General features: G+C 32.9%; 1 protein-coding gene and 1 long non-coding RNA gene across 2 annotated transcripts; both read right to left on the bottom strand.

Annotated features, from left to right (window-relative positions):
• Positions 1–2,533: 2,533 nt before the first annotated feature.
• LOC132298729 (uncharacterized) lies at positions 2,534–3,400 on the bottom strand. Its single transcript, XR_009479938.1, has 3 exons — positions 3,271–3,400; positions 2,860–2,950; positions 2,534–2,754 (listed from the first exon to the last, which is right to left on the bottom strand). It is a non-coding gene; the product is annotated as an uncharacterized LOC132298729 (long non-coding RNA).
• Positions 3,401–12,522: 9,122 nt separating this feature from the next.
• Positions 12,523–14,361, bottom strand: LOC132300187 (uncharacterized). The gene has a single exon (XM_059797173.1). The coding sequence runs from the start codon at positions 14,129–14,131 to the stop codon at positions 12,713–12,715; it is 1,419 nt and encodes a 472-aa protein (XP_059653156.1). The 5' UTR covers positions 14,132–14,361; the 3' UTR covers positions 12,523–12,712.
• Positions 14,362–14,985: the final 624 nt, after the last annotated feature.

Here is a 14,985-nt window from a genome sequence, read left to right as displayed (position 1 = left end):
ACAAATTAAAAAAATCAGAGGATTCACTAAAATATTTAACGGAAATAAAACATAACCCATTAAAAAAACATTTGAGCATAATATAATTAGAAAAGAAATAAATACCATGAGTAGGGTATGGATAAGCATATTTGGGGAGTTCACTCATCTTTTGCAACACAAACCAAAAACACCGACAGAGAAGCAGAATCTAGAAAGTGGAAATGGGGTTTGTTTGACAGTTTGTTTGACATGGTGTGTGTATATATATATATTTATATATATAGTTTATATTTATATGAGAGGGTGGAAAGAAAGCTCTAGAAAGAGCTGGTTTCAAACCGACTTTGGGATTCTATAAGCTTGATGACCTGGAAATGCTTTGTGGGTTAATTATTCTCTCTATGTATGGATCTTGAGTGGCATATATTCACTATTTCACACAATATTAAGTTTCAAATTAGAGCTGTCAATTTTATCCTTGAATCTGATTCCATCTAATTTAAAAATTAATTTGATAAAATTATTATTATTTTTTAAATAAAAAGTCTTATAATTGTATTAATATGAAATTGGAAGGCCAAACTAGCATTATTTATTTATTTTTTTTGTTCAATGAATACTTGCACACACTCACAAATGCGACCTATAAGGCTAGTAGGTCGTCATCAAAATTGCAAGATCAGTAAGTCATGAGTCTATGATGCTTGTGGATGATGTTGTGCTTTAGGATATCTTAAAAGAGAATTTAGCAATAAAATTAAAAATATGGAAAAATACTTTAGAATCAAAAAGATTAAGAATTAGTCAAACTAAAGCCAGGTCTACCGAGTGCAAATTTGTTAAAATTTGAATGTTGATAATATAATGATGACACTTCAAAATTACATTATTATTTCAAATAACCACTTTCGATATTTAGGATTGATAATATGAAAGGACAGAGAGATAGCGATGCGATTAGTAGAATTGCAGTTAACCGAACAAAATGGAGACAAGGTAATGAAATTTTATGTGACAAAAGAATAACACAGGCTAAATCAAGAATTTTATAGGACAATTATTAGACCAATTATGTTGTATGGAGCAGAGTGTTGGGCCTTAATAAAGAAACAAATACAACACTGGAAATGAGAATGTTCAGATGGATGAATGGAGTAATTAGAAGGGTATGATTACTAATGAAAATGAGAGGAAATTAGGTGTAACGCCCTATTTGAGATGGCGGCTTAGATGGTTTACACATATATATCGAAAACTTAGTGATACGCTAATCAAATGAGGAAGACTAGTAATATAGAAAGTAAGAAATGAGAATGAAAGTAAAAAAATAACTTAAGATAAGGTTATGAACAAAATATATATTAAATATTAAATATAGTTGGTAAATTGACATGTAATAGAAAATTTTAAAAAATTAAATATAGTTGGTGAATTGACATGTAATAGAAAAATTTAGCTAAATGATTAATCCATGTGATCGACTCCATTCAAATGATTCAAATGGGATTAAGATAAAAATGGTGATGATGTGTATGATTATTTTTTTTTTTTAGCATGATCCTCTCCTACTGTTCAAGTCTTGGTAGAAATAATATTCTTCTTGTAGTCTAATAAGTATTTGCAAAATCGTGACTCCTTTAAGGAGTTTTTGCAATTTACCCCTCGTTTTTTATTAATTTATATTTCGTACTCAAGAAACAAAAACAATTTCGAAAAGCAATATCCAAATTCTGATTTCAGAGCAACTTTTCAAAGTCTACTTTGATCCATTTGATAATCCACTAATTTGATCCCATCAACCATACCCAAAATTACCCAAATCAAATTCTAAAATTTTGTAGTAACATCAAAGAATCGACTCCTTGGCCACAAGACTACATTGAATTAACAAGAATTTTCACAACTAATCTTCCACACCTACCTCAAGAAATCTCCAGAAACTCTCTTTATCATCACATATTCAGTCCCGTTAGAATTTTCTTACATGATCAGGGGTAGGTATTTGATCCGACAATCCACGAGTCCGATCCAATCTATGTGGATCGGATTATTAAACTCATGGATCAGCGATAAATTCAACAATATGAAATGCATAATTCAAGAATCGGATTACAGATTGGACTTTTAATTATCCGATCCAATCCATTCCGTGAAATAGATATATTTTAAAAATAAATTAGTTAATGATCTTTTCAATTAAAATTCGTTAATGATCATTTAATGGCTATAAGAATGTATTAATTAATGTTAATAAATTCAAATTTTATATATCGAGCCATGATTAAAAAATAATAATATTGGATTATATGGAAAAATCTCAATCTATGAATCCGATCCGATTCGTCATTTTACGGACTCGATCTGATCCGTCACATGAATTAGTGACAGATTCAAAATTTTCTAATCCGTTAGGACCGGATCAGATTAGGATTAATGCCTAATCTGACTAGTCCTAGCCACCCTTGAGAATATTTATACAAGCCCATCTACATTTGGATATTAAAAAAAAAAAAAAAACATCTATGAATTGAATTGTGTCAGAAGCATGCAATTTACAAACTAATAATATATATAGAATGACAAAGGAAATGCCTTAAACACAAGCATATAGAATCCACTAAAGCACCTTTCTTTATTGTTTTACACACAACCAAAAAGAACACCAAAATTATGCTTCTTCACAATCAACAACACCACCACTAGAACACACAGAATATGTCTGGATCACAGCAACACTCATCCAATAGACAGCAGCAACACATAGCTGCAAGGCTGCAAATCACCACAACCATAACAAATAGTTAAAATTAAAAAATTTCATAAGAATGATCAACACACACACACACAGACATATATATATATATATAATTGACATACCATCCCTCAAGGAAACTAGGTTCTCTTTTAGGAGGTGGAGCAGCATACTGAGGAGGTGCCATCACTGGAGGACCTTGATAATAACCTTGCCCTGGTCCAAATATAACACACATTAGAAACATGCACTAAAATATTTAGTGAAAATATATAACCCAAGTTTTTTCTTTTTTTTTTTTTTTTTTTTAAAAAAAAAAAAAAAGGCATGGAAGATTAGAACACAGACAACACTTGAGAGAGAGATCTTTGAAAAGTTGGCTAGAGACATGGAAGAATAAATCAGATATAACTATAAGACATATAGTCTTTACCAATAATTGGGCAACAATTAAGAATGATATATATATATATATATATATGACTAGAAATAGATTGGCAAAAGAATCATGAGGAGGAGAAGAAAGAGGATGGTACCTTGAGGAGGGTATGGATAAGCATATTTGGGGGGTTCATTAATCATCTTTGCAACACAAACCAAAACACAAGCTGAGTTCAAGAGTGAAATATGAATTGTTGACACTTGACATGAGGGTAGCTGTGTATATATATATATATAGTCTCACATAAAAGCTTGAGAATAATAGGTAAGGTGGGGCGGAAAGAAACCTCTAGAAAGAACTGGGTTAAAACCGTTTTTAAGATTCTATACCCATTGATGACTGTACATGCTTTGTGAGTTTAATTATTCTCTCTATCTATGGATGGAGATAGAGAGAATAATAAAATAATAAAAATGGTCAGCCAAGTCAACACCATGTCGACTGAAACTGGAGAGCCTCCATCACTAATGTGCCTCATTAATTGAAAAAATGAGAGTTAAGAGCCAAATACACGTAATCATACTGGCGTCAGAAGAAATAATGGCCAAATTTGGATAAAATTATATATATAGAGAGAGAGAAAATAATTACATTTACGTGAAATTTTGGACCCTCATTTGCCATTTGTTTCGAAAAACTGGGATTGATCAAAATAATGACTGTTTGAATGTATGAAATGGCAAGTAAGAATCCGAAACTCAAGTAGTTATTGGGTGTCGCCGGCATACCATGTCATTTGTACATTCGACCAATGAAAATTCATAAAACAGTTAATTGAAAATAGTTTTCAAAAATAAGTTAAACCAATTTCACATAGTAATGCATTTTCATTGTTAGTACGTACCAATGACATAACATACTCGGCGCATTGAATATTTTAAGATTTACTATTTTTAATTCGTCATTTATACCATAAATAACGGAGTATTCAGTTAGATAATTCACTGTAATTATTTGGTGTGAGTATCACAACTCTTAAAAATTAAATGAGGATTAATATCTTTTTAATAAAAACGAAAAAATAAAAAATAAAAAAAAAATTAAAATCACCATGTTTTTGTTTGTTATTTTGTCAAAGGGAACCCTCCTTGTAAGATTTACTTATTCATTAAAGCTAATATTGCCCGTTGAAATTGGAATTTTCTTTTAAATATAAAAAGGCTTGTATTTAGTCTAGGTACATCTTAGGCAAATCATGTGAAATTATGTAGTAAATGTGGAAGTTACCACCACCTTAAGAAATTGTAGAATGTGAGCAACAATATACATGTAGCATGAATTCAACATAAATTCTGTTATGCATGGGCGATCATTAATTATTATAATATCCACATAATATATCAAATTCGATGCAAAGGTATAAATACAAGATGGCAATTTGATTTGAGAGAGAATAAAATTTTAAATATGTTCACAAAGGGCAAATTTATTAGCAAAGTATGAGAAGGGTAAAAAACACTAGTCACATTACCAATTGGTCCATAGTAATCAAAATTTTCTAACATGCATTTTGATTGGACCGGATCACTAAGTGGCTTATTATAAACACTTATTTATATATTCATTCTTTATTTATTCAGTTTCGATGTCGGACAATACCTTCTAATATTTTTTCTCACTCGAACTCGCAAGCCCTCGCTGAAGTCGAGCTAACCGACCTTGATCTAGGCACCTCTCGGGTGGGTTCGTCTAAGCAAGCGCTTGACATGACACTATATCAAAGATCGGGTTTAACTCTGATACTAATTATAATGGATCGGCTGCTTACCTTTTAACTCAAAAACTTCAATTGTTGGATAGTGTTGTCTACCTAACCACATGTATAATATACCCATTCTCTTTCGCATCTGGAACGGATCAGACTCTTCTACCACTAGTCATTTATGACCGCTTAATACTTTCTCTCAAGGTAATGATGGATGCCGAGAAAGTACATTGCAATAAATATCAAATTTAATATTAAATTATACTAAATGGTTGATTTTTATTGAAATTTTCATTCTCCCTTTCAAAAGTCTCAATTTTAATGATACCTAAATGAAATTGTAATTCTCTCAAACTTTCTTTTCCTTTTTTGAAGCAAGAGATGATACCAATACCAAACAAGTGCTTTTTTGGGTAAGGAATGGAATAAAAGGATGCTATTGCTAGAAGTGAAATGCCAACCCATGACATGAGGGATCTACTTTCAAGAAAGAAAGGCACACGCTTTTCTTACCCCCACACGTTACTACAGTTCCAAAGGTTATCTAAAAAATTTTATTCTCATGAAAGTGATTGAACTCAATTATTAAATTTCATTATAAAAGCAAAGGTTTTGCTTCAAACAATGGACTCATGAAGTTCCAAGTAATTTCCTCCACTTTTCCTCTTTGTTAACTTTTTCATCTTTTTGTCTATACTTTTAAGTCTTTTTTCTTTTAAGGGCCTTTCAGCGAGATCACGAAATACTATAAAAAAAATTTTACAATGTTTAAAAACGGAGATTATAAATTTCAACGTCTCACTTTCTTTTTGTCTGGTTTTCAGTGTCTCTTGATCATTCACTCTAAAGCTTATCAAACGGTTCGTCACCAAATTCGGCAACAATATCACACAATGTATAAATTAATATAACCCCTTGTACTTGATTTATAACATTCCAAAATCATTGAGCAGAATAGATCGACACAAGATTTGAGCACCATACGACATGAATATGTTGACACCAAAGGCGAATCTAGGGGTGGGCTTTGGTGGGCTTAAGCTCACAATTTTATATATATATATATATATATATATATATATATATATATATATTACTATAGTCAATTTTAGCCCAGTTCAAAAAAAAAAAAAATTACTAGCATTAGCCAACCTCGATAACAATTCCTAAATCCGCCCTTGGTTGACACATTAAATTTTTAAAAAGTAAAATATAAGTGTGGTACGGATACAACTATATATAAATATAAATTTTTATCTATATATATCTATTGGGTAATAGTATTATGAAATTTTAATTCATTTCTAATTTTTATACTAAGAATTGCTTTGAAATAATTTAAAAAATAAAATTATGTCATTATTTTAATAATTTTTAGATCATGTACCGTTAGTTTACTACTTTATCATAATAGTATTTTTGTTTTAAATGAACAAATATTATTTTATGATTCACTTGTGATCATCATATATATATATATATATATATATATATATATATAATACAAATTTTCTTGAAGAAAAAAGTTAAATTCATATTATTTTCAAGTATTATGTATAGCCTTGTGTTAAAAAGTGTTTGAAAAGTATCTGAAAGTATTGGCTAAGTGTCCAAATACTAAATTTAAGATTTATTTATGAACATATATGAAGTGTGGGATAGAATATTCGAGGAATGTCATTGTCGTATTAACATAACACGAGTACAACTCTATTGTAAAAGTGTGAATATTATCAATCTACATACTCTTTTTCAATTTATTTTTATTTATTTTAAATCGTTATTTACACTTCACTTTTCAACAAACACTTCCACTTCTTAACCAAATGATACTATCCTACTTAATTTCATAAGTAATATAATCAAACATTAATGAAACTAGAGGTATTTTTGTCATTTTGTTAAGAAAAGACAAAAAAAAAAAGAAAAAAAGAAAAAAAAAAAGAAATATATTTGTTGAAAAGTGGAAAACAATATCACCTCTCTTTTTTTTCTTTAGAAAAAAATATTGATATATTTTTTCGATTTTAAAGTAGTCTTAGAATAAGAAAATCAATTGAATAACATGTTGAATAAAAGCACCTTAAAAAAATAAAAAGAAAAGCACCTTTTGGCACAGATAAGAGAGAATAATGCGGTTGATTTTTCATTACTATGATGGCTTACTTTGACAATTACTTGTTCACACTCTCACTATTGTGATTCACAAATTATTAGATATATAATAATAAATAATTTAAGCATTGTTTGGTATAGTAGTAAAAGCTCTTGATTTTCCACTTCTAAGCCTCTCCACTTGAAGAAATTCCTCTATCTTTTTTTAACACGGGTAGTATGGTAAATTGGTATGTCTTTATTTATTTAATAATATATACTTTCTTCAATTTCTTTTGAAGTGAGTCCTTTATAAATTGATATGCTCTTAAAAATATTGAATATAATAAAATCTAAAGCATATATAAACTCTTCTACTATCACCAAAATACCATTTCTCTTGTTTCATATATTTTCTTATTCTTTAAAATTCTTTCACAATATTTTGTTATTATGAATTTAATTAAAACCTGAGAATCACTAAGATCTAGCATACTAGTTAAAATTCAATTTTTTTAAAAAAAAAAAAAGGAATAAAATCAGAATTTGAAAATAATTTTGCAAATAAGAGTGAAATTGATGAGTCATTGGAGGAGTCGAATAAAATTACACATGTTAGTTTTCTGAAAGAAGTTCAAGTCCATATGAGCTTTTGGGCTACTCAACATGGGTTGGGTCCACACTAACTCTTCACCCACAACATATATTTTATGTCAATTCCCACCTTCTAGACATGGACCCAAGAGTAGCTTCCCAAAAGAGAGAATGGATTAAAACCAGGCCCATGCACATATTTGCTTTCCAAGTGCACGAAAAATAGTATTGTGGAATTGGGCCACTCTCACGGAATTTTTCCTGTGCATATAAGACGGGGAGACTGCCTGCATTCGATTTTCGATTATGAGGTGTTCTAAGAGTAAGATGTTTGACACGACAATTGTTAAAAAGAGAAGAAAAAGGAGGAAAATAAACTCATACAAGATTGACAGACACTCATCGATCCATTGAGAGTTCAAAATATAGAAAAAGAATTATAGTCATTTGTTTTTTGGGAAGGTAAAATCTATTCAGCTGAATCAGTCACTTTATCCTTGTATGTCATGACTATGAAACCTTGGCCTTTTTCATAAATAATCTTATGTTGCATTTGGAACCATGAAATTCGAAGCACCATTCCATGCCATAAATGTAGCTTAGGAATCAATTACAGATCATGACAAAGAATCCACGAAATTCGAAGCACAGTTTAGTTCGGTTTGGTTCGAAGCCTCAACGATTCCAATTCCAATTCCAATTTTTTTAGGTATGGTTGGAATCGGTTCGATTTCGATTTAACCTAGAACTATATGAAATCGAACCATGTGCACCCCTAACAATGATCATGTATCTTATCCAACTCCAACCTTATCGTGCAATATTGTCATCTATGTTTGTTTTCGGATTTAACCAGGATGAATATGCTTTGAGTATAGATTTTAACTTATAAACCATTTTAGAATTGAATTTGGGGACTAGTGAATGAAGTTCTTAAGGTGCTATGCAATTGTGATCCTAAGCCCAACCAACCCAAAGTATAAAATTCAAAACCAAACCCAACCCAAGCTTATTTTTCTAAATTCAAGACTATTGATGTAACTGATAATTTATAAATGAAAGTGTGACATTATTCCAAGGTATTTAGGAGGATAATTGGTGACACAGTAAGTATTGTACATTGATGAGGGAGAGTAATAGCATGTGAACTTAAAGCTCCATTCTGATTAATGAATGTATTTGAAATAAATTAATTTAAATTTTTTTTAAAATATTATTATTTTCTCCTCATAAATAACATATACACCCACTTGATTCTAAGGAGAATTAATCTCAACCTTTCATTTTAGAAGGTGAAGAAGCACCATTAAGCTACGACTTCCGGTGGAAACAAAATCCTAAAATTTTGTGTATTAAGGTAGAAACTCGAAGGATATTAGATTAAAATGTAGTTTGAATAGGGAATGAATTTCAAATAACTCTTCCCACCTAATTATTAAAATCCATATATACAAAGTTCTCAAATCAATATATGCATTTTATAAAACTTAAACCTAAATTATTCATTATAAATATATATTACATAGTTCTTTAAGTGGTCTTAACACTAATCCATTCATTTTCAAATCCTTGGATCGAAATGGAACGTCATATCCAAACCAAACTCTATTATGAAACTCATGGGGACCCTGAGACAAAGTCTATGCCCTCATACAAATAAGAATTTTTTATTTAAAAAAAGCTAAATTTTTATTTAAATAATCCACTACATATTCTAAACAAAAAAGTTTAATATAACTACAAAATAGCTAGAAAATTATACATTATGAAAGTAACAAATGCATTTGCACCTTTACTTACTACTATTCCTGTAGTCCTAACTAATAAACAACGTGTATTAAGCTTGTAACTAATGTTTGCTTGAAAATTAGGGTAAATTACCCTAACCTCCCTTAAGTTTGGGCAAAATTACTCATAGCAACTTAACTCGTGGGTGTACCCCACAGAAATTGTTTACCGAGAGGCTCGAACCTAAGATCACCTAAGACCTGATATTTCATAAAATACCAAGACCTAAGTTTTCTCCTGCTAAGCCAACCTTACGGGGTTTGTTCAAAGTTTATAAAATGATAATTTCACCCTTTCCTTACATGAAAATCAGGACATTACTAATTTTTCATACTCAAAATCACATTTTGACAATCAACCAATAAATTTAGGAACGGTATCGATGTGATGACATTATTAGCGTCAAATTTAATTTTTGATGACAAAAGGCACACAGTAGAGACCACTCATTACCTCCACACTTTTACTTAAAAAAATAATAATAAATAAATAAATATCAAAGTAATAAACTCTAAACCAAATGCTATATATAATTTGTTGAAACCTCAAACAAAATCATTATAATTTACTTTTAAAAATACATAGAACACTTTGAACCAGGACATTCTAGGCATCCATATCCAAATTTCAAAAGTCAACAAGATGTTATTGCTCCATGCTTTTATTCCCATTTTTAAAAAAAAAAATTCAAAGAATTAGTCCATTTCAAGTGACCCCACAGCTACACTGTTACAGGTGAGCCCATTAATTAAATAAATATCCCACCCAAAGACTATCTAGAGAACTCATCAACAACATATTTGAAATTGTCCCAAACTCTGTATCTAGATGGAATCACATGGACCCCTATCATTGAGATGAAGACAACTCCTTGCAAAAGTTTGACATAATATGTCCCTATATATGTAGTACTAATTTAGTCCAATACCATCTATGTATTTTTATTTTTTTATTATTATTATTATTATTTTACTGTAATAAATATTAGATATTGAGAGTTTAAATCTGACACTTCAAAATTTATTAAAGACACTAATTTATTAAACTATCGAGACATTTGCTATTTATGCTAGACTAACATAATAAAAGTTTAATTTTTTATTTTTTATTAGTAACGAACAATATATCAAAGACTCAATTCTTAATCATTTTAGACTCTTAAAATAGTTTGCAAATTCAAAGTGCACGCAACATATATATATATATATATATATATATATATATATATATATATATTAACAAATTTGGAATTCACTTTATAATACTCCAAATCACGAAAATTCTAGGTTTTGAAGCATTAGCAGATTGTATCCCTTGAGTAAATATAGATTCAATCAAGATTTGTTTTTCAATATCAAAGATTAGCAAGACACCATTATGAATGAGTTAATTTTTGTATATAAAACCATAGTTAATACTTAATAGTCCAATTAAGATATCTTATAACTTGTTTAAAGGCATTCCAATGCATGCCGATAGTATTTTCTATATTAGGTCTAATATAATCAGTGATTCTATTGACTGAGCAGCAATTTGAAGAGTTGAATCGAAAATTCAACATAAATTTATGTCGAGGTAACAATAATTTTCTATAGCAAACGAAACTGTACATATGGACCTTATCCCATTCAAACTCGGATGAAGAAGATTTTTTCTAGAAGAGGAGAAAGAAAAAAAGAGACAAACAAAAGTCATTTTTATTGTTTTACACGTTCTTGAAAGTTTATATAAATTTCATAAATTTAAAATAAATATCATTAATAAAAATATTATTCTTACTTCTATGTAACATCACAAATATTGAACAATATATAACATCACACAAGAACACTCTACCCAAAAATTACAAAAATAAAAAATAATTAACAACTCAAATTCTATATTAAAAATCAATCCAATGTATGAAAAGAACATGTACACACCTGTCATGTAAGCAAAGGAGAGAAGTTTTTTCAAAAAAGATAATAACTACTAAGGAACAAAAATAGTACCTTTATATAATATATATATATATATATATATATTGAAACAATAATGTTAAGAAATGTTATCCAACCAAGCCTAAATAATTTTGCCACCATTGCTTGGCGCCACGCCATCTCAAAACCAGTCACCAAACAGTGACAATTTGATGAATAAGAAACTCATGCTTGAAGGAAAAGAAATGGGTGGTGGGGTCCATTGATGGGGTGGGGGTGATTGTTTCCTGAGAAAATCGCACACCTGTCCCTGGAATTCCTGCGCCTGCCATCCACTCCCTTTCTTTCCAACCCCGTTGGTCAGTCTTTAATCTCTGTGTTTCTCTTTCCGTGACTAAAACATCTAACTAATCAATATAACAAAGCCTTTGTTTGATTGCTGGATTTTATTATCTTAAAATGACCTTTGGGTACATCCAATGCCTAGAGATACAATAATTGTGTAGTTTTAATTTAATCATGCTAACCTCTCTTCACACTTGTTTGTTTGATGTTTGGATAATTAAGAAAGAAATAGATATGAAAGGAATGATTTTAGTTTGTGGTGATAAAAAATATTTTTTTCTTTAATAATTGTACCATTTTGTGAGAAATAGAGAAAAAACAAGAAACTTAAATGATTTTTTTTTTCCTTTAATAATTGTTTTTTTTTTCCACCACGTCTCTCGTCTGGCGACATATTCTTGAACAAACGAAAGATAATAATTCCTCCTCATTTCCTTTCTCTCCCCAATTCCTTCAATCCAATCAACCGAAACTGATGTGTATTGTCTTGGATTCTAATATTTTAAAATCCACATCAAGAAAATATAGATACCATAAGTATAAAGCACCATTACTATGTGATATTATTCTTTACTTTCATGGGTTGCATAATTGATTTGCCTTTTCAAAAACAGCGATCTCATCGATGATACACTTGAAATTATAGATCTTCCACTCACACTTTGTCAAAAATAAAATAAAATTCTTTTCATTGCAACTCTTATTCTTTTCTCATTCAGAGATGCGGCAAATCCAAATTTATTATTGAATATGTATAAATAATCATAAGTCATATACATCATTTAAACTCTGACACAACAAAGTAGGTCTGAATTTACAGTTCATCTCTTAAAAGACGTGTTTCTTTGAAATTTTATTTATTTACTTGAAATCGTCATTATGAAGCCACATGAATTCTCTATTCACTTTCTAATGTGTAAACTAATTATATTAATTATTAAAAATATATTTGTTGACCTTAACAATAAACCCAATTCATTTCATCCTCACATATATCACAATAATTATTTCTCATACTGAAATAATATAATTATACATATATAATATATATTTTATTTATATTTATGAAATATCTCGTTCACATTTCACACTCAAGTTTGTGAGACCTTAGCAGTAACCACCTTCCCCTCTTGACTCAAAGTCCCAGCTGGTCTCATATCGGCGTTAACCGCCACGGCCTGATAACCCTGCGGCATTACACCACCGGGCGCAGTGTAGTAGACCTGTCTTCCCACACCACTATCGTACGCCATCTGCGCGTACGCCATATCCGTCACCCCGGGCCCACCACTAGTTTGTTGTTGCCGTACCATTCCATACCCATCCGAATACCCCATCACCTTCTGCTGCTGTTGTTGCGGCTGCAGGGTGGGTTGTGGCGGCGCCGCCGCCGGAGCTGGTGGTGCAGCCATTTGCTGCATAGCATTGTACACCTGCTGGTCCCGGTAGACATCCGGTGGCATCCTCTGCACGGCGTAGTAACCTTGACCAGTTGGAGCGGTCACCGGTCTCGCCATCGGCGCGTGATACATACCGGCCGGAGTTGAAATCATGTATACTTGTTGCTGTTCAGTTGCCGCAGTGTTCGCCTGAAAACCTCCGCTCACGAATTGCTTTTCCGGCCAATATCCAGCTGGAACTGACACCGGCGCCGGCACACTCGCCGGTGCTGTCGTCGGCGAAACCTTTTCCGGCATCTTCTTAACGTAATATTCTCCCGGGAAGCCTCCGACTAAATTATCATCACTTTTCTTCCGATACATAGCTTGTTCCTGTCCTCCAATATGCAGCCTCTGCAAATCCTGGATCTGCCTCTGCATCGGATCGGATCCGGTAAACCGGTCCGAACACGGAGGTTCCAGAACCTGATCCTGGAGTTTCATCGCCACTGGAACTGGCGGCGGTGGCACACCTTTGTTATCCAAACCGAAGAGGAAGTCCATGTGGTTCGGCGGTGGAGCCTCCGTCGACGGCGGAGAAGACGACTGGATCGGTCCCGAATTCAAAGCGTCCACAAACCGCTCCCGATCCGATTTCTCCTCACCCGATCCAAATCCCGATTGAGACGGAACCGGCGAGTTCGCCGGAAACAAGAACAGCCTCAGCCTCGCCGGCTTCGCCGAAGCTCGATACAACCGGTCGTACTCATTCATCATGTGCTCGAGATCGTCATCATTGGTCACCGAGATCAACGCATCGAGATCTTCTCCAGGTAACTGGTACTTGAAGCAGACGTCGGCGTCGCAGAGAGCGGACAGCTTGGAGATGATGCCGGAGAACTTGATGGTGCGATCAACGGCCAGGATCTTGGTCTCGCCGCCGACGTAGGAGAGCTGGTTATCGTGCGGCCTAGGGTGGATTTTGCCGCCGTAACTGCACATGAACTTGACCTTGTAGTTGTTCGGTGGCTGGTCCTCCCACGGCGAAGGGTTCTCGAAGTCGATCTCCCGCGATCGCGGCGAGGAGTCGCCGGACTCCGCGTACGAGGTGGTGTAGGCGTAGTTATCCATCGGCGCAATTTAGCAGAGGTTGTGAGTGTTTAGGAGGTTTTCAAAGAGTGTTAGTCCATTGTCGAGAGAGAAAGATTGGAGAGAGCCGAAGAAAACGAGGAGATCTTTAATTTTGCTGCGGCGTGGGGTTAGCTAAACTGACTTTTGGGTTCGTGTAATTTTTGTGCAACTTGTGAATTGGGGGTGGTTTTTGCTGCCGTGGTGTTGGTTGAGCGAGGAGTGTGGTTCTGTTTGAGGTTAAGGGTTGTGATGGTAGAATGTATTTGCGTTAAGCTGGAATTGGGGGATTGGTGGGGGCCACTTGAGGGTATTGGTGGGGCCAGATTGAATGGAGACAATTCTCTTGAAATTTTTGTTCCCTCCGTTTCAAAATAAATGTTCACTCGAAATTTGAGAACTATATCCTCTTAAAATAAATGTTCACCTTGAAAAAAAAGAAAATATATAGTCTTTCCACTCCTCACCTCTCATTCAAGCTCTAACTCCAGAACTCGTTTTCTTATCTCGATTGCAATCGGAACAGGATGGGGGAGCCCCTTTAAGCGACCCTTGCCTTAGGTTTCAAATCGTTCTCCTACTCTAACGAACTCATTGGATCTTCGATCTCTAAGGGCAAGCGAGCATACCTTTGTTTGCTTCTTCTCCACCAAGCATAGAAGTTTAAGGATAATTATAGGTCGGTGGCTACCTAAGAGACTACATTTTTTTTTTTGGGGTAAATAGTCCGAGACTACATTATTCTAGTCATAACAACATGACATTCAAGTGGTAAAAGGGCGAGGCCTAAAGTGCCCCCACCCTATTAATCCTAGGTACATGTCAATTGCTATAACGAAACATAGAACAAATGTGTT

This window comes from Cornus florida, unplaced genomic scaffold (genome assembly GCF_030987335.1).
Source record: "Cornus florida cultivar Cherokee Brave unplaced genomic scaffold, ASM3098733v1 CherokeeBrave_3.0.0_Hap2_Chr03, whole genome shotgun sequence".
NCBI lineage: Eukaryota > Viridiplantae > Streptophyta > Magnoliopsida > Cornales > Cornaceae > Cornus > Cornus florida.
The sequence above is the reverse complement of the archived record's forward strand: the minus strand, read 5'-3'. Positions and strand labels throughout refer to the sequence as shown.

Coding starts and splice junctions, on each gene's coding strand:
- LOC132300187 (XM_059797173.1), bottom strand. CDS start 14,131: ATGGATAACTACGCCTACACCACCTCGTACGCGGAGTCCGGCGACTCC.